Below are 25271 nucleotides of genomic sequence, written 5' to 3'. Positions count from 1 at the left end.
TCAAAAGACTGAGGTTGTGAACCACATTTACCTCCTTGTGGGAGAGTTCAGTCAAGCAAACTGAAGACGGGAGGACTGTTTTTATCTGCTACACAAAATGGGTTCAAGCACTCTGTTGGCAGTCAGTATACTGTAGGTAAGATAAAGAGATAGGGATGGGGACAGAAAAAATACATTATTGAAAACTTGATTTAAATACTGTAGATGTCACAAACATTTAGGGCTTTCAACAGTTCAAACATGGTTTCTTATGAAGAGGACTTGAACTCATTCAATGGAACTGCATTATTCTCTGCAGCCACACGATGGTGGAACAGTTGCACTGATCAAAGCTTTGGGAAGACTTCATCTGCCTCATTTGTCTGTCTTCACTCAACTCAGCTGCTTCTTTACTGTAAGCTCCTCTGTAAATTAATATTTTAACATATGTTGTGCCCATACAGTTTTCCCAAGTATTGCTATTTGAAAACTGATTACATAATGGAGTTACGGTGGCCTTGAAAGCTAAATGCACTGCACCTTAAGCAAACACGTGCAAATAGGAAGAACAATATACAGAATACAGAAATGCACAAGTCGCACAGAACACAACATATTTTTTCTGAATTTCAGATATTTGCTTTTATTGTAGCAATAGCCTTTTGCTGATTATTAGCATACCCATTTAAATCTGAATGTTTAAACTCCAAAAAAGTACAACATTATTTTGTTTCTGTAACTGTTTTCACACTGTTTTCTTCATGTTGTGCTGTTGTGTGTATTTGGTTGTTTTTTTCTCCACATTCTGCACATTATCAAATTGATAAAGATATTTTCTTAATTTTCTTGGGTTTTGCCTCTATGCATATGTTTTCTAAAATTGCAGTACTCTGATCTCTCAGGGCCATCTAAGTGAAGTACAGTACACTATAGGACCAAGTAGTATTCTAAAAGTATTTGAATCACTGTGATTCCCCCCTTGAGGCATATATTGGATTCACCGCACTGATACGTAAACCAATAAATGCCATTTACACTGCCTCTGCGTCTCAAGTTTTTTTGTCATCTCTGGAACGATTTAATGGTGCATGTCATGCTTATCCATCCATGTTCATGCTGCAGCTGCAGTCTTGTCTCACAGTCAGACAGGCTAATGGTATGGAAAATGCTGCTTTTGAAGTATCGCACTGAAAACAATTCATCCCGCTCTCGGCAAAGGACACCTCTAAATGCCAGAGCTTCAGCAGAGCAAATGGAGAGATAAGGACATGAAAAAGACTGTATCCCCCTCATAAGTGGGGTGGAATCCAGATTTTTCAATTGATTCATGTGTCACTCAGTCTCTCTCCAACTAGCAGTGTATAGAAATCTGCCCTGAGTTTACTTGAATGAATACAAAACAGAGCATGAAATATTCATCACACGGTCATTAGGTTTTCAGGCTTGAAAATAGTTAATTTTTTCCGTCTTGTCATACAGATGTCAGCATTTTACTTTTACATGCTCGAGTAAATTGGCTGGTATGGTGTCGGTCTGTGCTCTTTTTCCATTTTGTGCATTTCATTATTACTATTAAGCTTTAGATGTAGCGAATCAGAGCTGGTTTGGTTTGCAGAGTTGGCTCTTTGATCTTTAGGCTCGTATAAAGTTAGACAGTTGCACAAAACAGAGCCAATTTATGTCTTAAATATAATTATTTCAAGCCTTAAAATGAAGCCACACTACCCTCAGAATGTCTCATAACTATGATGCTGAGAACTAAAGTCTCAGTAGGCCTTTTTCATGGAACACATTTTCACACGTCACATGTAATTGTATTTACCCTAAATACAGTAAATTAATCCCACTTAAAAGGGGAACGCCACTGATTTTCAGGTGTGGAATACAACATAATATATATATATATATATATATATATATATATATATATATATATATATATATATATTATAATATACTTATAATATATATATATATTATAATATACTTATAATATAAGTAAATTTTTCAAATACTGTATGTAAGTACAATTTTGAGGTACTTGCACTTTACTTGAGTATTTCCACTACATTTCAGAGGCATATATTGTACTTTTTACTCCACTACAATTATTTTTCACTTATAATTACTAATTACTTTTTACATAAAAAAACATATGCTACTATGATATGATGCAATACTATATTACTAATCCACCCAGGAATAGTTGCTGTCTCGAGAGTGATCCATCCATCCATCCATCGTCTACCGCTTATCTGGGGTCGGGTCCAGTAAGCTCCAGTAAGGAACCCCAATCTTCCCTTCTCCGGGCCACATCCGCCAGCTCCGACTGGGGGATCCCGAGGCGTTCCCAGGCCAGTGAGGAGATATAATCTCTCCACCGAGTCCTGGGTCTTCCCCGGAGTCTCCTCCCAGCTGGACGTGCCTGGAACACCTCCCTAGGGAGGCGGCCAGGTGGCTTTCAACGCAAATTACCTCAGATTTTGAGGTGCTGATCCCCATCTCAACCGCTTCACACTCGGCTGCGAACCGATCCAGTGACTATTGAAGGCTACATACCAATGATGTCTCCCAGCAAGACTACGGAGTCCCCTACTGGAGCCCCCTGCAGGGCTCCATTCAGAAGGCCGAATACTCCGAACTTCTGTTTGGGGCATAGGCACAAACAACAGTCAGAGTTTCCCCCCATAACCCGAAGGCGTAGGGAGGCGACCCTCTCATCCACCGGGGTGAACTCCAACGTAGCGACGCTCAGCCGGGTACTTGTGAGTATTTGCAGTGTGAAAAAGTGGTCTGAAATACAAAATGTGATATTAAATCTTTCTTTCATTGGGAGGGATAACCAATAGATTCCCCATCCAATGAAGATGAATAAAAAGATAGAATAAATCTCAAATTGCTGCTTTCAATGCAAATTGTTCAAATGTACTTTTGTATACAATATTGTTTTTACTTATTTAATAAGATATGATGAAAACAAAAACTATTACCATTTCTGCTTTGTCAGACATAAATGTGAGATGATTCAGCTTTAGAATAAACTCACTAGAAAGATATTTTATAAGGACATTTTGGGTGGGGAGTTTTTTCTATGGCGGATTGCATTTGTTGGGTTTGGGAGAGAAGAGGAAGTTCTCAGTTTGCAAATGTTATGTATGTTGTACTTACGTTAATATAAAGTTTAGAAAAGTTAAGTTTCTTTTTTTGTGTCTGTGTTAAGTGCATGTTGGCTAGGCACTTGTACATGCATGACACAAATAAACAACAACTACATAATCACAGTTATAAGCATATGCAGTGCACTACGTTCTGATAAAGTGGCACAATCCTAAGAGAAGGCTTGAAACTTCCGAGATATGTCACATTTCTATTTAAACTTTAATAAGAGATTTGAGTACTTGTCAGATCCATTAAAAACACCCTAAATGGGACTCATGCTGCGTGGCTCAAACGTAGGAGGGGTTACAACAGTTGCGTCATGACGTAGCTGGCGGGAGTCGTGACGCTAAAGTTCCTTGTTTTTAACTCAGCGCGGGAGATTCAGGGGAAGAGGACCCAGTCAGCCGGGTAAGTTGTAAGTTGTCATATTAGCTCTCTTCTCGAGTCACAACTAGTTGGATAACCTCCCTCAGTTTAGTCCGAGTTAAACGTATCATCCCGTAAACACCGTTTATCGCTGTAGAGTTTGAAATATTGTGAGTTAGCTACTTTGGCTGTTTTGTTATCGGTAACCTAGCTCAACTCCTCAGCTAGCTAAATGTTACCAGTATTGAGATATAATAACAGGGCACAGGATAACTGTGTTGAACATATGTGTCACGTTCACGTGTAAGTCTTAACTTCACGTATTTATTACGGTTTGTGTTTTTTCTGCTCGTCAGTCTGGTGGTTTTGTGAAAATGCCTTGTGAGAGGAAGCCGATGCGCTACGGCCACTCGGAGGGACACACCGAGGTCTGCTTCGACGAGTCTGGGAAGTGAGTCATGTTATAATGTCTTCCTCTATGTTGCCTGTGGTGGGAAGCAACTAAGTAACGTTATTTTGCAGTAATATTGTACTCCGCTTTTAGTTGGACTGTGCACAGTGACTGAAGGATTAACACGAATGACACACAACTTGTGGTTAAACTCACAGTTTCAAGAAAACTTGCAGCAAAATCTGTGTTTCTTTTGTGTGTGTGTCAAAATCACTGTAGCACACCGAATTGAAATAGCTCTCAAACCTCACATTGCACAATAGTAAATTCATTAAAAACAACCTTACTTTTTAAAAAGTGAAAAGAATCGCTTTGACACACTCTGAAATAACCATGATAAAATCGTCCTCAGGTTCATTGTAACCTGCGGGAATGATGGAGATGTTCGCATATGGGAGGGTCTGGATGATGATGATCCAAAGTTCATCACAGTCGGGGAAAAGGCTTACTCTCTCGCACTCAAGGTTGGTCATCTGTCTTATGATTGTTTTTGGTGATGTATGATTCATTTCTACTGAGGTATTTTGTAATGAATCAGCTGTCAGTGGAGGATTGAGATGTGTTCTTGCCTCCACAGAAAAACAAGCTGGTGACAGCGAGCTCCAACAACACGGTGCAGATCCACACGTTTCCTGACGGTGAACCAGATGGCATCCTGACCCGTTTCACCACTAACGCCACACATGTCACCTTCAACAGCAGCGGCTCCAGGGTCGCTGCCGGATCCAGGTACTTATGATCACTTCTGGAAAAACATTACTGGACGCAGGAGAGAAGCGATCGCCTTGCTCTAAACAAAGGTGGTGAAAGTCTTTTTGCACCTCTAAAGTGCACAGTACATTATATCTTGTTTGTTTAATCCATGCAAAAAGGAAACTTTGTCGTTTTATGTGCGAGAACTAATTCCTAGTGTCCGCTGGTCAGCTGACATCAACACTCCAGAAAAGTCACTCTCCTGGCCAAATACTTGGCTCAGCACATTCTACTTTTATTTCTGCTAACTTTTGGACAGAGGCAGGCTAGCTGTTTCCAGTCTTTATGGTATGCTATGTTAAGCTAAACTACACTACCCAGCTGCTGACTGTAGCTGCATAGTAATGTTTCAGACATGAGAATAGTATTTGTTTTCTCGTCAAACTCTGAAGAACAACCACAAAGTGCTTCCAAAAAGAACGATGGCAACCAACCTGAAGACAGAAATAAATAGACTTAGGAAGCTGAAAATACCCCAAAATTGAAAATGATTAAAATAGAAAAGACTAAACAGGTGGCTGTTTTTTTTTAGTTGCCCACAGATCTTAAGTTCAAAGTGAGTTACAAAGTTTAGAAGCAACAACCTTAAAGTCGCAGTCTCCTTTAGATTTAAGCCTGGATCAAGGAACATGGTGAGACCATGCAGAGCGCTATAAGTGATCACAGGAACCTTAAGTTGGATTCTGATGGGGATGCAAATAAGCATATTTCCCAAAATGTCTAACTAACTGAATGTGAACAGATGTTCTATTCTGAACCTCTGTACCAGCTGAGTCTCGGGACATCTGCTTTACACCTGATTTCTTTTCTGAAATCACCCGTATATCTCTGCCCAATACTGTATGCAAAAAACAAAACAGAGTGCAGTCTATCAAAAAGTTTAAACTATTAGAATGTTTGCTAAAGCTGCATGTTAAAGTCATTACTGGCAGACTTGATGATCAACAAGCTTCAAATGTTTAAAGACACGCCTACAATCACACACGGCCTGTTAAACACCGACTTGTCTATGACTGAAGAATGTCCAATCACAACCACTGTTGGAAACCTTTAAGATTATGAGCCACAAGAGAAATCACATTTTAAAGAAATATTCAGTTATGAGGACGTCCAGCTGACTCATCGGTTCATCCTGAGATTTTTCTCACCAGTGATCCCAGAGCTGAAAGACGAGTGGCTGTCACTTTTACTTAGTCTAGAGATGCATGTTCACTCGGCTCCGGCTTCTCCTGTGGCGGCTGGTGAAGCCGTCGTGCTTAACGTGTCTGTCGTGTTCAGTATACTATGATAAATCCAGACTATGATCTCATTAGTGTTGTTGTTCCAGTACACACACACGCGCACACAGCAGTGCACCTGAATGATATTTCCACCTCAGACACAGCAGCACTTTGGATTGCCTTATGATTAGTCTTGATTGGAGATAAACGTCTGTTTGCAAACAGAATTGATTTGTCCTAAACGGGTTTATCACAGCAATAAAAGTAGAGCGCATGGCGCCCTATTGATGTTGCTATTTCCACACCGGTAATTTCTGTTGTGTTATTGATTGTAAAAATTCAGGCATCTGAGGCTGAGACATCTGCATTGTAACCGTCGTTGGAGGAAATCAGGATTATTTTTGCTTCTCTCGTTCATTGATTTGACAATTTGTGCTGGTTCACAGCTGATGTGCCCTTTTCCTCCAATCTGTAGCTGTCTGTCACATGTCGACACCGATTGCCTGCACATATTCACTCCTATTTATTTCTCTGTTTTCCTACAGTGACTTCATGGTTAAGGTGGTTGAGGTGTCGGACAGCAGCCAGCAGAAAACACTCCGGGGCCACGAAGCGCCCGTCCTCAGTGTCTCCTTTGACCCCAAAGATGACTTCCTGGTGGGTAAACATTTTCTCCAGATGTTAGAAATGCAACGCTGAGGTTGTTGGCTGTCTGTGTGCTGATGAATCTGAAAACTTTGGTCTGAAATGAGCATTCACAGAATGCCCAAAATAAATTAAAACTTTGTTATAACACCATGACATAATTCCACTCAAAGACCTAATAATAATAATAATAATAATAATAATGATATTTTACTTAAAAGGTACCTCAACAAACACCTAATGTTTGTGTGGATTGACTTGATTAACTTGGATGTTGAACCGTTTTGACTTTAAAACAAACACAAAAATGTAATCTGCTTTCTGTCAGGCGTCTGCCAGCTGTGACGGCTCCGTCGTGGTGTGGAACATCGAGGAGCAGGTACGTCGGTGTTTCAGCACCTCGCACTAAAAAAACACAACCTTTTTTATTTTTATGAGTGCTCCATCTGTCCAGGCTGTCAGATGCGGATCTGCTTTGTGTCTCTTCAGTCTCAGCTGATCAGCTGGCCTCTGCTGCAGAAGACCAATGACGTCAGTAATGCAAAGTCTCTGTGCCGGCTGGCCTGGCAGCCCGGGGCAGCAAAGGTCAGTGAAACTTTGAGCCCAGTCAGTCGTCAATGATTATGATCTAACCATAACATACCAAACTAAATGTTTATGTGTATGATCAGTTTTTAGCGGTTCCTGTAGAGACGAAGGTGCACCTGTACGTGCGAGGGTCCTGGGATCATGTGAGCTCGCTGTCCGATGATCTGCTGACTCAGGTGAACATACACTGTACATGTTCAGAGAAAAGTCATCTTCATTAAAGGTCAATCTACACTGTTGACACACAAAGCTGGGAATCCTTAAACAATATTTGGTTGTCGATTAACGGTGTTCCAAGAGACATAAAATGCATATTTACCTCAAAGGGCGTTTATTGTTGTTGCGCTACATTTTCAAAACAGAGGAGTGGTGCAGATAAATGACCAGAGTTGATGACATGCGTGTGCTTTTTTTCTATTTCCATGGTAGAGCTATGATTGACTGACTAGTCTTTCAGTGCATCTGGCTGCAGTTTTATTTGACTCCTCTCAGTGTGTAGGAGCTGGGACCACACAATCAGCTCAGACCTTTTAGGATGGTTTACAAATGTGTTATATTGTTCGGAGGTGCCATTTTTAGTCTTCATCCTAAGGTAATACCAGCACTTGAGATGATTGTCATTTCTTGTCTCTGCAATACCACCATCATCTAGTTGCGAAACCGGGTCATAATTCCTGGAAAGAGGACATTACTGTAGAGTTTTATTTAAAATGTACTTTTATTTTTGGCCGCCTTTTTAGCAACACAAGCCATCCAGTTGCAATATATTGAGAGAACACTGCAACTAGCAGCACAACAATCTAGATTGATATATAGCACTACAAGTAAGAGTAACGATATGAATTCTTGATATTGGGGGAACTGTCCCTTTTTAACAGAGAGTTGAAATTAAGCTGAAATATTTTTTACAACCCCGTGGACGGTTCTTATCAGTTATCTTTTTGCTGGAAGTGATGAGGTGTTGGCTGTTACAACATTATGAGCTGGTTCATGATACATTCACTGAACCACTGCTGAATTACAACCCTTCCCAATTAAGTCTTCATTCCCTTCTGTGTTTCTTCTGGCTCTCCCCTCATTCCATCTGACTTTTAAACATGAGCTGCGTGAAGTTTCTCTGCAGCTGAAGTGTACACTTTCAGACCAAATATCTTGATGATGTTATCCTCTAAAGGCACTGAAGTGACGATCCTCTCCAAAGACTGCTGTTAAAAGCAGTCTGTCTTTGCTCTCTTTTGAAATCTGATTGTGTTTTGACTTCAATTTGAAACTCTTTTTCCACCCTGTTGTCTCTGCAGCTCATCAACGTGGTGGCTTGGTCTCCATGTGGCCAGTACCTGGCAGTTGGCAGCGTGGGAGGTTCACTGACAGTGTGGGATGTGAACAGCAAGCTGTGTGTGGAAAGGTAAGCAACAAGGATGCGTGTCCAAGTTAAAAAACTGGCATGTGTCAAACAAATGAATATGTCTATGTATTACGTTGGGATGGCAACGCATCCTCATCACATCTGGCTGAAACATGAAAGAATGAGGCTTGATGGTTTTGGCTCTGTGCCCAGTCATTAAGAGGAACAGTAGACGGAACAGGACCTCTACAGTTGAAGTTGTCTCCTCTCTGCTGCAGGCAGAAGCACGAGAAGGGCTTCACGGTGTGCGGTTTGGCCTGGCATCCGTCAGGCAGCCAGCTCGCCTACACGGACACTGAGGGCTGCCTGGGCCTGCTGGACGGACTCAGGACCTCCACATCCACCACCACCACCACCAAGGTACTGCTCAGATAGCACTCGACTTAAACGCTTACTCCAGCTCAATAATACAAACTGAAGTGGTGGAATGTATCCAAGTCCATTTACTCAAGTATTGTAAATAATTACAAATTTCAGATACTTGTACTGTATTTTAATATTTTCTTCTCGTGCAACTTTATACTTCTGCGTGGCTACAATTCAGATAGAAATAATGTACGTTTTACTCCGACATTTATCTGACCACTGTAGTTACTTGGAAATGTTCAACTAGAGCTGAAAGGATTAGTTGATGAAGTGAGTAACAGAAAATGAGTGGGCAACTATTTATTATCATTCATAAATCATTTAATGGTTCCAGCTTCTCTAATGTGAGGATTTGCTGCTTTTCCTTTTTAATAATGTTAAATATTGTAATGTATATTTTTAAATAACGTTAAGGTTGGGACTGTTGGTTGAACGAAGCAAACATTTTGAGGTGTCACTTATTATGTGATGGTATTTCTCACTATTTTCACTTTTTACAAACCAAACAATCGATTTAATGGAGAACATATAATTAACCGTTTAATCCAAAATGAAAATAATCATTAGTTAATAGTTCAAAAGGAGCTCCACCTCAACTGCAACAGTAGTAACCCAATGATGTAATCTATATTGGTATAACTGTCACAGGGGACATTTCTCTACTTTTAATACATTGATAACATTTTCCTGATTATACAAGCATACTTTGACTTGTAGGACTTTTACTTGTAACTGAGTATTGGACAGTGTGATATTACTAACTTCACTTAAGTAAAGGATCTGAATACTTCCTCTACCACTGCTGGTTAGAAATATAAAACATCTGCTGACAAACCCATGTGGATAGTTAGAACTATGGACTTTCTATGTACTTATCGCTCTTATAAAATGTATTACATCACCTTGTTGATATTTTCATGGCAAAACACACGACCTCTCCTGAAAGGTTCAGTTTTTATTGTCTATGTTGATGTCAAATAACTGTCACTGGACTTTCAGCAGGCAGCAGTAAAGAAACCAGCAAGAGACTACGACGACCTGTTTGATGATGACGACGACGACAGACTCATAGATGAAGGACTGAGTGACACCAACTCGCCGGTTAAGAAACCCGTCGGCAGAGATGATGATGACGACGACGACGATGATTTCCTCATGCCTGCAACCGGGCGGGCGAGGAACAGAGGGGCGATCCTGGATGATGAGCACTCACTGGGTGAGTGGAAGACGGGTTCAGAGTGAAGTGTGACAGATTAAAGTAAAAAATCAAAACAACCAACGAGTGTGTTTTTAAGGCTTCCACAAACTTCCAGGACGGCTTCAGTGCTCTTTGTTGAAGATTGTCCAAGAAGTCCAACTTCACAACACAAGTGTGAAAGACTAATCGTTGCAGCTCAACTCTCAAAGCTAAAGCCGACCACTTGCTTGATGATAACCTCAGTGTTTTGATGTATTGCTCAGATGGTGAGCAACTCATAAAAAACTCTAGTTGTGAACTAGAAAGGATTAATATATATATTTGACATTATTGCTGCTTTTCGTTATTACATTGAAAATGTTAATTTGTTGATATGAATTAAAATCAAACAAGCATTCACATGACTTCATGTGTCGTCTACTAATGATGGATGCAGCCGTGCTCTAAGCATTACACTCCAGATGTTTATTTCTCTACTCCTTTCAAATACATTAGTAGAAAATGTGTAGATGTTTAGGTGACTGTAATCTATATGTTGCCCAAGAATAGCTTCTTTTTACGGCAGCTCTTGATTATTTGTGTTAAGATATTAATTGTTAAGTCGGGGAAAAAAGTGAACTGTGCCTCTCACAACGTAAAACATAAATGTTCAATAACATAGAACGGAGAGAATCAGCCGTTCCTGACATTTGAGAAGCTGAAACCAGAGAATATTTGCTGCTTTATAAATGGCTTAAATGCCAATTACTTTTCTGTTGACCGATTTTCATTGTTTCAACACTAATTTTGTTTATAAAGTGAATCAGTCTGGTTTAATTAGCTGACTCGTTGAGTGTGTTACACTCTGAATGTGTAGTTCAGGTGAATGGAGAATAACTGGATGTAACATTTTTCACAAAGAACTTCTGTGATTCCATCTCTGCATGCGTGTCTTTTATTCAGACACCGGATCGCTGAAGCTCGGTCGGGACAAATTCGGGGACGACACGGGCAGCGTTGTCGTGCCAGCAGCTGCCCCGCTGCAGCCCCTTCGTCCCGTCTATGAGGGGCCGATGCCAACGCCTCCCCAGAAGGCCTTTCAGCCCGGCTCCACCCCTGCACACCTCACACACCGCTTCATGGTACACTCAAATAAAAGCAGCATGAGTAATTTAATCTTTTTTTTGTGTGTGTTATCTGACCTCGAAGACACAACTAAAGATAAAACTTCATCTTGAGGTAAACACGAATGGAAATTATTTCCAGTCTCGTGTATTAACACACAAATTGTGCCTCAGATGTGGAACTCTGTTGGAATCGTTCGAGACTACAACGACGAGCAGGATAACGCCATCGACGTGGAGTTTCACGACACGGCCGTGCATCACGCCATGCACCTCACCAACTCCCTGGGTCATACCATAGCTGATCTTTCCCAGGAGGCCGTGCTGCTGGCCTGCCCCAGCACGGACGAACTTGCCAGGTAAACCTACTACTATCCTGTTTTTGTGTTTTTTTTGTGTGTGAATTCTTTACAGTAAATATTCAAACCTTCTTCTCTTCTCAGTAAACTTCAGTGCCTCCACTTCTCGTCATGGGACACCAATAAGGAGTGGATGGTGGACATGCCGCAGGGCGAGGACGTGCGGGCGCTGTGTCTGGGTCAGGGCTGGGTGGCGGTCGCCACCAGCACGCTGATGCTCAGACTCTTCTCCATCGGGGGAGTGCAGAGGGAAATCTTCAGCCTGCCGGGGAACGTGGTCTGCATGGTCGCACACGGAGAGCAGCTGCTCATCGTCTACCATCGGGGTTAGACACAGACACACTTGTCTACATAAGATGCAAATGCTTTCTTGAGAACTGGAACAGTTATGTTGGCAAATATACATTTTGTCATTTTTTACATCCTCAGCTCCAGGTTTTGATGGGGAGCAAGCTTTGGGTGTCCAGCTGCTGCAGTTTGGTCAAAGGAAGAGACAGCTGATCAACGGGGAACCCCTCCCACTGTCTCTCAAATCCTACCTGTCCTGGCTCGGATTCACTGCTGAGGGTCCGTCCGTGGGCAACATTGTTGTTGTTCTGTAAAAACATTTCCCTGACCTTGATTATACATATTAAATAATAATAACCCTGACAAAAGCAGCATTGTTCTCCAACTACGCCCTCATCTTTGGATTTTGTAAGTTGCTGGTTATGCTGTGGTTTTTCAGGCACCCCGTGCTATGTGGATTCGGATGGGGTGGTCCGGATGCTGAACCGCTCCCTGGGAAACACATGGACTCCAGTGTGTAACACCAGAGAAACCTGCAAAAGCAAATCGGATCACTACTGGGTTGTCGGAATACACGAGAACCCTCAGCAGCTCAGGTGAACTTTCTCTTCTCCACCATCGGGTCGACTGACTGTCGATTGAGACCTCTGCGTCTGAGCGGTTGATTATATGTCGTCTTCTCTTTGAAATATTTGGGTTGTGATGGAGGCACAGACAAATGTTTAGGGCAGGAAAGAGTTTGTCATCACTTCAACAGCTTTTGTCTTCCTCTTTGTAAGAATTACACTTACAAATGGATATTGAATGAATTGTATGTTTAAGTAAATTAGGTTTTATAAGTGCTTCGGTTTCAAAGGAGCTTTTTTTCTGAAGCAGGCCATATTGTTTTTATGCTATAAGCATACATTTGCAGTTGAAACTTGCTTGAAATAGATGATAGGAGTGAGTATTAACTTCATTTACTCGAGTATGGACTGAAAAGATCTGGCTGCCGAAAAAGCCCTCGAGATGAATTTGGTTGTTTTCTTGCATTAGTAAAGTTTCCGTTCTGCACCTGAATGCACCAGCAAGGAAGCGCTCGGGTCAAAACGGTCTCTATTCTCAGATGAATTATCAAATGATGGTAGCATAACTTTGATAAACAATAACGACCTGACTGTCAGCCCTCGCCCGAGCAAAGGTTGGTTGTAAACTTACTTTATGCTTAAAAAATGGTCAGCGGGACAATAAATGTGATCTGGAGTTAGCAGGATATAATATGCAAAAGAAACAGTGTGATATATTAGATCCTGATTTAATCCTGTTCTTGCTGGTTCATCATTATGTTTCAGAGGTTGATTATTTCTCCTGAATCCTGTTCTTGTGTTGTCAGGTGTATTCCATGTAAAGGCTCCAGGTATCCTCCCACCCTGCCCAGACCCGCTGTTGCCATCCTGCCCTTCAAGCTGCCTCTGTGTCAGACGTCCACAGAGAAAGGGCAGATGGAGGTAAACGCAACAAACACTCCCGAGACATCTTGCTTGGATCAGATGCCAACACACTGCGACAGGGTTTCCCTCCGACACTTTGAGGAATAGTGGCAGTGAAACGCTTGAAGAGAATGATGATGCCCCTGCTCTTATTTTCACTAAATTACAAGTAGAGATTAGTTGTTACTGTGGTGGAAATTCAATGTGAATCTCCTCGTGAGAGGTGAGAAAATAATGAAGTTGTCTTTGACGATTTATTAATCAATTGTCAAAAGAGAGATTTCAAAAGGAGTCAAACTATTTCATCTGAAATGGAGAGAGTCCCTCAGTAACAAGTGCTGCTTAGTCTGACCAGGAACAATAGCAAACACATATTACTTATACACACACCGGGAAGGTGGGGGTGCTCGGCACACTTACTTCTGTGAGTATTATTCCCATGAGTCGATCTCAGCAGGTGGAAGGAAGGTTAACTCAATCTTCAATACAGTCACAATATCAAAATAGGATTCATTCTCACAGACATGAAGATGCAAGTCCATCGTGTGCCAGGTCAAGTAAAACTCTCAGACGAAAAACAACAAATTCACAGACAGAGAACAAACAATAAAGAAATTTACACTCAGTAAATGTCAAGTGTAGCTAACTGAACCAACTGACAAAATGTTAGCTTGCTAATATCTAACTGTTTTAAAGTAATATGGAGTACGTTCGACATATCTCACCTGAAATGTAAAATAAAGTACAACATACCTCAAATTACAAAATTCTCTGCCACTAACATTTGAATAAAGGAGTCAAACGCATCAGTTAAGTACTGTAAGCTCACTCTTAACTTCATAAACTACTTTCTATGTGTGCAGACATGAATAAAACAAACGTTTATTAAAGATTTATCTTCTGCACCTGCTAAGACATTTTTTACGGGACTTTCTGTTCAAACTTAGTGACTGCTTTGATGTATAGCTGGTGCAAAACAATCCAGATGTGCCGCAATATAGTTATCGTTGAACTGTCTTTTAGATGACATGAAGAAATCCAATCCTCTGTCAGACCAGCATGATAAATTGTGAAGTGAAACTAGACTATCTGAGTCTCCTCTGTCGTCCTCCAGGAGCAGTTCTGCCGTTCGGTCCTCTTCCACAACCACTTCAGCTTCCTGTCATCCAGCGGCTACGAGATCGACGAGGATGCACAGAGTCATTCCCAGAAGGAGCAGCAGGAGCTGCTCATGAAGATGTTTGCAGTGAGTCTGAAAACTGGGATCACTACAAGTGTGCCTTGCTTTCTCTGGCTGCCTTTGTGTTCAGAGTCGATGTTTTCTTCCAGCTGTCCTGTAAGCTGGAGAGAGAGTTTCGCTGCGTGGAGCTGGCGGACCTCATGACTCAGAATGTGGTGACTCTGGCCATTCGATATGCGTCCCGATCCAGACGCCTGGCCCTCGCCCAGCGGCTCAGTGAGATCGCCCTGGAGAAAGCCAACCAGATCCAGAAGGAAGAGGAAGAGGAAGAAGAGCCAGAGTACTCCAATGTCAGACAGCCCTCTGGGTAATGCCCAAATGCTTTTATCCCTTTTGAAAGTGCAACAGTCAAGTTTAACAGCAGACTCACCCGTAGTTGCTATGATCTTTTTACGAGGTTCTAAAGATTATTAGTGAAGAACCTCCGCTGTGTAACACCGCTGTAGCACTGCCAGTTGTTTCTATAGTTACATTCTTCCAGTTAATCTATATCCTATCAATAATTCAAGACAGCCAATGTAATTGTTTTGAACCAGGACCTCCAGCATTTGGATCAAGTAGCTCATAAAAAAATAAGGTGTGTTAGATTGAGTAGCAGCACTTGGTTTTCAAAGCGTCAAGATGCATCTTTTATCAGCATGTAAGTGACTAAGTATCATATGGGACCTCTGTATTGGCAATTATTCAATTTTAAAGGATTAAAAGGGCCAAAAAAAAACTTGATCTTGTCGTCGCTAATTGTTGAGCATGTCAAACTGTTGAAGCTACTGCGTTCCACTAGAGGGGAAGAGAGTGTGATTCACAAGTTCATTATTTGGATAGGTACGGCCAGAGTGAGGTCACAGGAGGACGTCACAGCAGCAGACTTAATCAGGAAGAGGAGCAAGGAAAAGAGCTCAGGGAGGAGGATGGACAGGAGATGGAGACGGAGGAGGCAGCAGAAACCAGAAAACGTCAGTTTGACTTCCTGCTTTAACTCTTTGTGCACATGTTGTTGTCAGCACAAGATGTCAATGACACCAGTGTCTAACGCACGTGTCTCGTACTGCAGGTGTGAATCCGTTTGCTAAAGAAGCAGTTTCACCTGTGATGCAGACTCTGACACCAAGTGAGTAAACGCTTCCAACAACGTTATTGTTATTGTGATCCATCATTGCAATATACTGTTAAAAAATATGACCGTGATTTAAATTATTATTTATTTGAATTAACATCTGAGGTCTCTTTTCTTGCAGTTGGTAAAGTAGGACGTGCAAATCCTTTCAAGGTAAGAATTAAAAATAAATATATTTTTTCTTCAAAATATTTTTATTCATATGAAAAAAGTGTAACAGTGCATTACAGCAAATAAGGCATTTTCCTTTTTATTTTTTTTAAACAAAAGAACCCTTACCCACTTTCCCTCAACCCAGCCCCATCCCAACCCATCCCACCGACCCCCTCATGCACATATATACACATACTTGCATACATACACACATGTAAACATACACATACTAACGCATATCAAAGGATGTCACATGGGCTGCATGTGTGGTGGACAGCGGAGTAAAATATCGGAATTATAGGCAGATACAGGGAGAATCCCTACAGCGACACTCTATCAAGGGGGAAGACGGTCTACATAACATTGCCTCTTTAATCTCAGCAAGCTGCAGGGGGGCATCTAGTATTTGTTGGTCATTAGTCGAAATCTTTGGCATATCTAGTTTATCAAAAAATGTAAGTAGCTGATCTTCGCTATCAGGGGATTCAGACGTGTAGAGACGAGAGTAGTACGATTTAAAGATGTTATTAATCTCTCCCGGGTCAGAAGTGTGGGAGCCCAACTCATCCCGAATCTGGGTGATTTGATTCGAGGCCACCCTAGCCTTTAATTGGTGGGCCAGGAGACGGCCAGCCTTATCTCCATGTTCATATATAGACCCTCGTGAATGTAGAAGGAGTCATTCAGCCTCTCTTGTTAGGAGAAGGTCAAGTTTGGAGCCCCATCCGTTCTTTAAATATATCAGGTGATTGAGTTGGTTGTCTAGATTAATGATAGACTCCTCCAGCTCTCTTTGGCGTGTTCTACAAATTTGATTAACATGAGATGTATGCGAGATGATCTTACCCCTAAGAAAAGCTTTAAGGGTTTCCCAGAGTAGGGACGTAGAGGTCTCGTCATTTTGGTTGGTCTCACAGAAGAATGCAATTGATTCCAAAATACACTCTCAAAAGCCTGCATCAGATAGTAAAAGAGGGTCAAGATGCCAGAATCTAAATTCCTTGGGCTTATGATCAAAGTGAAGGTCTAAGATCACAGTCGAATGGTCTGATACAGTTATCGGTGAGTACTGAACTGAGACAATCGACAAAATAAATGTTTTATCGACAATTAAATAATCTATGCGAGAGTATGAACGATGTGCATGGGAAAAGAAGAGTATTGCCTAACCGAGGGGTGTAAAAATCTCCATGGGTCGACGTAGCCATAGTGGTCCATAAAAGCAGAGATAGTCTGTGCCGTTTTAGAGGGCGCAACGGGTCTGGAACTAGATCTGTCTAGTGTTGGATCTATAACACAATTCATATCTCCAGACATAACGTCCATTTGGATCTAAAATTGTATTGGTAGGGGTGAAACTTACATTTTTCCGAATTAAAATGGCTGTGCCCCTTGTCTTTAGGTTAAATTGCGACTGAAACATTTGTCCAATCCACGGCCTATTCAGCTTTCGCTGATCAGAGTTACAAAGATGTGTCTCCTGTATAAACATTATATCCGCATTCAAGTTTTTAAGATGTCATAATCTTTGTGCGTTTCACTGAAGCATTCAACCCACCAGTATTCAGATATAGTATCCTGACCGCTTGTCCACCACCAGTCCCTATACCAGTTACATTAGCCATGACACTGCGTATAGCATCGAAAGTGTCAGGTCAGCCCTAGAACATCCACAACTAAAAATGGAGAGAACAGTGTACATAAAAATGAAATGAAACGGAATGTAAATGAAATAGCTGCCTCCAACAAATGGAAACCCATAGCCCCATCAAGATAAATGTCCCGCCCATCCCCTACTCCCCCTCCCTCCCACCTCCTCCCATGCCTCCCATGTGGATAATTGTGAACAGCATATGTTAGCAAGAACATTTCAAAGGTGCACACTGTGTGCTGTTTTGGCTGGGTAACGTTGGTTATAAAGGAAATTACGTCCCAAAAGAACGACGGTTGTAACGTGCCCAGAAACAATTATGAACAGCATATGTTAACATGGAAATATAATTGTACAAAAAATAAATGTAAACAACATGTCTCATTATGCGCTGTCTTGACTAGGTAACGTTAGATTTATAAAATAAATTGTGTCCCAACATAACAGCTGTAAGGTACCCAGTCCACCATCAATGCAGCGCTAGCGTGGTTTAGCTTAGCTTAGCCCAGCTACCGCTAGCCTAGCACAACATCAGTGGTTAGCTAGCCGGCTCACGTTCATGGCCAGCTGCAAAGGCTACAGCCTCCACGGGCGAGGGAAACCTTTTCTTAGCCCCGTTTCCCAGTGTGATCTGCAGGCGAGCAGGGAACAGAAGAGCCGGTCTGAGGCCTAGGTTGTACAGCTTTGACATGATGTCTTAGCCCGCTGTTCGAGGACCTCCTGTGTGAAGTCCTCGTAGATCTGCACTGGTGTACCACCACGGTAGCGGAGATCCCCTCGTCTCTTGCGGGCCTCCCGGACAATCAGATCCTTGACCTGGTAGCGATGCAAATGCATTTCAACAGGTCGCGGTCTCATCCCTAGCTGCGGCTTAGCAGCTGGCGCTCTGTGTGCACGATCCAGCTCGGGAGGGGATTGGAGAGTCTCAGTGCCTAGCAGCTCGACCAAAAGTTCTGAAAAGAAGGTTATAGACTTATTGAGTCTACTTAGACTCCATAGACTTAGGAAGTCCAATGATTCTGATATTATTTCTGCGGCTCCGACCTTCCAGATCTGCGGTCTTCGCAGCTAGCTTGGCATTGCTATCTGCTAGCAATGCACACTTCTCCTCAAGGGAATTTAATCGCTGGTCTTGCAGGTTGGCATTGGACTTATGTTCAGTTTCACCTCCAGTACCGCAAAGGCAGCTTTGAAATCAGCTGAAATGCTAGCTCTGTGCTCTTCAAGCAGGCTAATTATGCTAGCCATGTCCAGGCCAGCCACTGAGACAGCAGTTTCGGCCTTTTTTGCCTTATTCGTCACCATTTTCGACATCACATCGGACTGTACTAATTTAGAGTCCAAATTATGTTCACAAATACTGTTTTTACTCAAATTCGGTGGTTCTAAATTAAATGTTCATTAAGTAGAGTCGTGGGAGAACGAGACAACGCTGCCCTCACATGTTCGCCCAACCGGAAGTCGAATTAAAAATATTTTGACGGCAGCACTGTCTGACATCTAATTATGTAGAAGTGAATCTGCAGTGAGAGCGTTAGTGTGTGAGGTGAAGAGAGGCGGATATGTTCAGTGGAAGAATGATTTTGATGGGATACGTGTGCAGGTCCTCGGCTCAGGGAAGCCCTCGTCTTCGTCGGGTCAGCCTCGGGTGACGAACATCCTGGACAACATGACGTCCAGCAGAAAGTCGGCTCCACTCGGTGGACCTGCAGGGAAACCAAACAAAGGCCCCGTCCTCAAACCGCTGGCTCCCAGACCCAAAACAAAGGTAGCCCTATCTTACTCTCAACATGTCTTGGATGCATGTCTTTTTAATTTGTATTGTTGTAATTGTCACTTGCTCACCCCGTAGAGCGGGAGAGCACTACACAAGTCCTTGAGCAGCAGCCCGCGGTTCGATTTCGTCCCGTGGCCCTTTGCTGCATGTCCTCCCCCCTCTTTATATTAAACATTGTAACAAAAAAAAGTGTATTGTTGTAACTGCTACTAACACAAAACCACTTACACCATAGTGTAACTGCAAATGTTTGCACAATCCTAATACCTCCGTTTAAATATTTTACATTTTTAGTAGTAATTTATTAGTGACGTGACATCAGAGGTAAGGTATAGTAATGCGTTGACCTCCAAGATGATAGCGGATATGAAATGCATCTGTATTTAGATTGATAAAATTGGAAAACGATTGAACTCTGTATACCAGACTTGAGTATAAATCTGGAGATATTTCCTCATTATGGTTCTGTGCTCATAATTTCCCTCTCTTGTCTCCAGACTCAGTCCACTCTGCTGCAGCTGACCGGCACAAAGGCGTCCAGTAAGAAGACTCAGGAGAACACGCAGCCGGCTGCAGATCAGCAGAAACAAGCAGAAGTCCCGCCTCCAGCCTCACCTGCGGATAACACAGAGAATAAGAGGTAAACGATGGATTATCTAACCTTTTCTGAAGTTACTTTATTGGAAGCTACAAGGTAGATTGACTTGGTTGTGTTGTTGACTGACTGTTCAGACCAAAGACGGGCTTCCAGTTCTGGATGGAGGAGAACAGGAAGAGTATCACGGCTGACCATCCTGGCCTGGAGGAGACGGACATCATTAAAGAGGCCATGGGGCGCTTCAGGACGCTGTCAGCAGAGGAGCGACTGGTAAGAGACACTGATGGGGTTCAAAGAGGAGGGTTTGGGTCACTAAGAGATCGCGTCCTGAAAAGTTGTAATTGAGCTCAAAAAGTCCTGAAAACATTTTTGTTTTTTTTTGGTCAGTGATCAAAGGGAATGCAATTTTTAACATTCAACTGACGAGCTTTAAAAGTCCTGCACAACTCAAACTTAATAAATATAATACAATTATTATGAATGTGAAATTAGCTGTTTTTGAACTGAGAAATCTAGATTTCTTTTTTTTATTGAGTCTTTTTTTAGACAAACACTTAAAATAAGGCTTTATTTTATAATTTTGGCAAATATCTGGTAATATTTTAAGTCTAAAAATGTGTGGATGAACTGATGGTAATATTCTGTGATATCGGTATATCCCTAAAATTTTACCTCAAGGCTTTAAAGGTTTAATGTGTAAGATGTGCCAGAATTCAAACATTAAAACAATGAACTAACATTATCAGCAGAATATAAAGAAGTAACAGTGTTGACGTGTCAGACGTCTGTCTTGTGTTGCAGACATATCGACTGAAGTTAGCATGCTAACAGCTAGCTGCGCTCCGGTTAACATTCGTGCTCAGTAAACACAGACGATCAGCTGATCGGCTCAGAGTTTCAGCAGTTTGGTCGAATGTTGGTATTGTTGCCCACTGACTGACATTACACAGGAGCTAATGCAATACACAATATAAAGAATAAATTAGAATACAATAAATGTGCCAAACTAGTACAACTAAAATATAAACATTAAAAAGGAGCAGGTTTTTTTTTGTTTAGTCGTATCTGCTAAAGGGTATCGAAAAGTACTAAAAATTTACCGGAAAACTATATATAAAAAGAGCATATGATATCATAGTGTCCTTCATCTTTTCCCTCAGAAGAGATACAGGTGTGTATTGTGAGGTGCCTTGATCTAGTTTGCTCTGGAGAGAAAATTGAGCAGTGAAACCATGAATTAGACTCTAGAATGGGAGACGGTAGCGATTATCAGCTGCTGAACCTCGCTGTCGAGCCCAAGACACTCTTCTCTGCACTTGGATGTTTGGGTCAAATTATCTCTTTCCCAATTTATAGTTCTATATATTTTTTAATATTATTTTGCCTCTGTAATCACACATGACGATGCCATGATCAATTCAATGTATAATTCATTTAAATGTCATATTTGCTTACAACATAGTCATAGTGTTATCAACAGTTTAGTGTTTACTATTAAGTTGTTATATCATCTTAAAATGGCTTTCTGTAGTAATCTCATTATTTAGATATATAAATAAAACATAGATTGATGTACCGGTATATATGATATTTTACATGCTTGCTTGTGTGACAGACCTCAAAACAGGAGGAAGTAACACAATTACTACAGTGTGTTTTTAAATCCATTGTCCGATTTCCTGTGTAATCCGTTTTTTTTTTTTTTTTTTTGCACGTAAACGTGTCCAGTGACTGCTTACAATAAAATAAAAATAAATATCTAATGGACTACACATTTCTACCAAAACCCTGACAATCAATTAGTCAACAGCGCGAAAAAACCTCATTCCACAAACTGACACTGTAACTGCACTAATGAGCACAAACCTGAAGACCACTCGCAACATGTAAAAATATGGTTTGAACATTATTAGCTGTCGAGCGTGCTTCTTATTTTTGACAGTATTACATTTGTATTAGAATTATTTAAAAAAAGAAGAAAAAAAGGGGGGGGGGGGGGGGGATCGGTATAAAAATGTAAACATTTGTACAATTAACTATATTCATTCTGCATGATAGTAGGACGTGCTGCAACCCCCTTTTTTTTTTTGTCACTGAAAGATTATAAAAAGTGATTTCCACTGTCCGCTGCACCCAGTCCATCGGTGAATAAATGAGGGCGGTGACACGCCTCATCCTTTCATACACATCAGTGCTAATAGATGTCGACCTCTGCATTTGTATAGTAGCCTGGTCCTGACCCTGCATACATCAAGACTCTCAGCAGAGCGCTGAAAGACGCACAGAACGAAAAGAGGATGCGATGGTGCGGGGGAGGGGAGGGACGCCTGTTGCCTGGGAACCCTGTCGAGTGCGTTTTGGCAGCGAGGGCACAAAGCATTGATCTTATGATAATACTGTGTGAGAGACAGTGAGCCGGTTAATCTGCAGCAGAATTACACGAGGATACAGTTTTCAGTTATCAAAAACACAAATCCAGCGTAACTTGTATTTGTGTTCTATTAAAAGAAAAACACTTTTATCTAAATGTACACATCAACAAAATGAACACAACAAAAGTGTACTTTAAAAAAACAAAACCATCTTTGACCTAGAAGACATTTCTTGGGGCTCATTTTGAGGATTTTAAAGAGTGTTGGTCTTTCAGGGGCTGGTATTGTTCATCTTATTTGTAATGTAAATTGATCAACAGTTTGTATCGCCAAGATTTGTTTTAACGTCTAAAGCCCACTTTATACTGCATGTGTCCATCGACTGTACTTGCCTTCAAACGTGTGAACGTGAATGCAAACAGCAAATGTGGTATAAATATTCAGACACTTTTTCCTGCTTCAGCTTTCATTTGGTTATTTCTCGTCAAAGGAAACAGTCGCAATTTGACACCTGAAACAGAAATAATAAATAATTGATTGACGTTTTCTGAACACGGTTCTCCACACACTTCTTGAAACCTGGAAATCTGTAATGTTCAACAAAAGTGCTACATATTATTGCTAATATGTTAAGTGTATTTTTTTTGTCCCGCGTCCATGCAACATCTGGCAGCTGAAATAAAATCTTAGTTTTATAAAAACTTTTATAAATGAGACAATCGATTGTTTCGGCACTAATCTTGACTGACATCTGATCCTTCAAACAGTTTTTCCTGAGTTCCATCTTCTAATGGCCACCTGTAGCAACGCGCCGACACCAACGCAGCCTGCATCTGCTGATTGGCCGTTGCAGGAGACTCTTTTGCAAAACAGAGAACACAAAAAACATTTGTTGTTTTCAGAGCTGGCATTTTTGGGGAGGGTTAGCATTTCTTAGTGAGCGGCACACTGTTTGTTCCCGTTTGTGTGTATGCAGGTCATGGGTTCAGCTTTCATTACAACATGAGCCTAAATTCCTCTAGTTGTCGTGCACATGACCAACACAATTGTAATGACAAAAAGTTGTGCGGAGATTTAACAGGAATTCTGATCTTGTGATGTTACAGATTGAAGCCTGCAAATTATCTTTTTATTTCAAAGTAAATTTGGTAACGGCAGAGGCTTTGACTTTTCAGTTTGGATATAAAAAAAAAAAAACCTGGGGGGAAAAGATCCGTGCGTATGTATGTCTCCTAATTACATTATTCTGTCCAAATGCAATAAAATGACAATTGAATAGCAAGACGTCACAGCTTGCAGCATCTACCAGCTCTGTGGTGTTGGTGTGTGTTTAAATATGCATCGGGTTAATGGGCAGTGCTTCATCGGGCGTAAGAGGTGAAGAGTGTGTGTTTATTTGTGTGTGTGGCCAATCCACTCCGCAGCCACTGATGATTCATCCCGGCTCCATTACTTCCAGGCAAGCGCTTCCTTTTGTCTCTGCTCGGAGAGAAAGAGGGAAAAAAATAAAAGCATGAGGAGAGAAAAGAGGTAGCAGCCTGTCAGTAGTCATTATACATGACAGGATGCAATTTTAAAGTGTGTGTTTGTGTGGTCATGGTCGTGTGTGTGTGTGTGTTCATGGTCATGTAGGTTTGTGTGGTCGTGTGTGTGTGTGTGTGTGTGTGTTCATGGTCATGTCGGTTTGTGTGGTCATGTTTGTGTGTGTGTGTGTGTATGTAGGTGTGTTCATGGTCATGTCGGTTTGTGTGGTCATGGTTCATGGTCGTGTGGTCATGGTTCATGGTCATGTAGGTTTGTGTGTTCATGGTCATGTAGGTTTGTGTGTTCATGGTCATGTAGGTTTGTGTGTTCATGTTTGTGTGGTCATGGTTCATGGTCATGTAGGTTTGTGTGTTCATGGTCATGTAGGTTTGTGTGTTCATGTTTGTGTGGTCATGGTTCATGGTCATGTAGGTTTGTGTGTTCATGGTCGTGTAGGTTTGTGTGTTCATGGTCATGTAGGTTTGTGTGTTCATGGTCGTGTAGGTTTGTGTGTTCATGGTCGTGTAGGTTTGTGTGTTCATGGTCGTGTAGGTTTGTGTGTTCATGGTCGTGTAGGTTTGTGTGTTCATGGTCGTGTAGGTTTGTGTGTTCATGGTCGTGTAGGTTTGTGTGTTCATGGTCGTGTAGGTTTGTGTGTTCATGGTCGTGTAGGTTTGTGTGTTCATGGTCGTGTAGGTGTTTGGAGCCTAGATTGAAACAACAACACAATTTAGTTTAGTCCTGCGCTGTAATTAACGTGCATTTAATTTGTTCTCATTTCATTCAGTCGTGGACGGAAAGAGCAAAAGGCCAAACTGGAGACGCAGAGGATCTGAAGAAGAGGAAGAGAGCCGGAGGAGGAGCGGAGAATGAAAATGGGCAGGCTGAAGCAGATGAAAATAGTGCCAAAAAGAAGAAATCTTTGGATCCCTCCTCCAAGCTTTCCGCATTTGCTTTTAACAAAAACTAAACTTTTAAAAAATGTTTTTGTTCAGATTGATGTTAAGTCTGTTTGCTGCGTTGATGAATACATTGTCTGTTCTTTGAGGCACTTAATCAGAACATTTAAAGCCCCTCAAATGCCTTCAGAGTTGGTGATGGTGATTCCTCAATATCAATAATGTATCCGTTGTTTTGTTTTTACATTTCTAACATTTCTAAAAACCCTTTACTGTATTTTAACAATTGAATAAATGTAAATGTTTGTTAGTTCACATTTTTAGCCTCTGGTTTCCTTTTTTGTGGTATTTAATTCACAAATTCATTTAAATTAATTCAGCATTGAAAAGGGAGAATTCACAGTTCAGGGCTCTTTTTAAAGATAATCTGGTGTTATTGTCAACAAATCCCATAAAAAGACCAAAATCAATACAGTCGTTCAATACTTCCGCCGGTCTGGCACTCAGCTTCAAGCACATTGTTTCCTTCTGAAGATGTACATTTTAAAAAAATAGGTCACAAATATATAATTTTTTTTATTAAAAAAAAAAAGG

The 25271-nt window shown here is 41.3% G+C and overlaps 1 protein-coding gene across 4 annotated transcripts; it reads left to right on the top strand.

Annotated features, from left to right (window-relative positions):
- Positions 1-3424: 3424 nt before the first annotated feature.
- On the top strand, positions 3425-25218 carry wdhd1 (WD repeat and HMG-box DNA binding protein 1). Of its 4 annotated transcripts, none has more exons than XM_029428767.1 (26): positions 3425-3546; positions 3861-3955; positions 4308-4419; positions 4533-4684; positions 6474-6585; positions 6902-6952; positions 7063-7158; positions 7245-7337; positions 8460-8566; positions 8785-8926; positions 9935-10148; positions 11073-11251; positions 11408-11592; positions 11677-11918; positions 12022-12159; positions 12320-12476; positions 13253-13367; positions 14464-14595; positions 14679-14896; positions 15412-15542; positions 15641-15697; positions 15825-15856; positions 19111-19275; positions 19782-19924; positions 20017-20152; positions 24566-25218. In XM_029428767.1, exons 2-26 carry the CDS (start codon positions 3879-3881, stop codon positions 24746-24748), a joined length of 3369 nt encoding a protein of 1122 aa, XP_029284627.1. In that variant the 5' UTR covers positions 3425-3546; positions 3861-3878; the 3' UTR covers positions 24749-25218. The 4 variants fall into 4 exon arrangements, with proteins under 4 accessions (XP_029284627.1, XP_029284624.1, XP_029284625.1 ...); XM_029428764.1 differs by having other exon boundaries at positions 9932-10148; XM_029428765.1 differs by having other exon boundaries at positions 3498-3553; positions 9932-10148.
- The last annotated feature ends 53 nt before the right edge of the window (positions 25219-25271 follow it).

Source organism: Cottoperca gobio, chromosome 3 (assembly GCF_900634415.1).
Source record: "Cottoperca gobio chromosome 3, fCotGob3.1, whole genome shotgun sequence".
NCBI lineage: Eukaryota > Metazoa > Chordata > Actinopteri > Perciformes > Bovichtidae > Cottoperca > Cottoperca gobio.
Note: the sequence above shows the minus strand (reverse complement) of the source record. Positions and strands in the feature narration are given on the sequence as shown.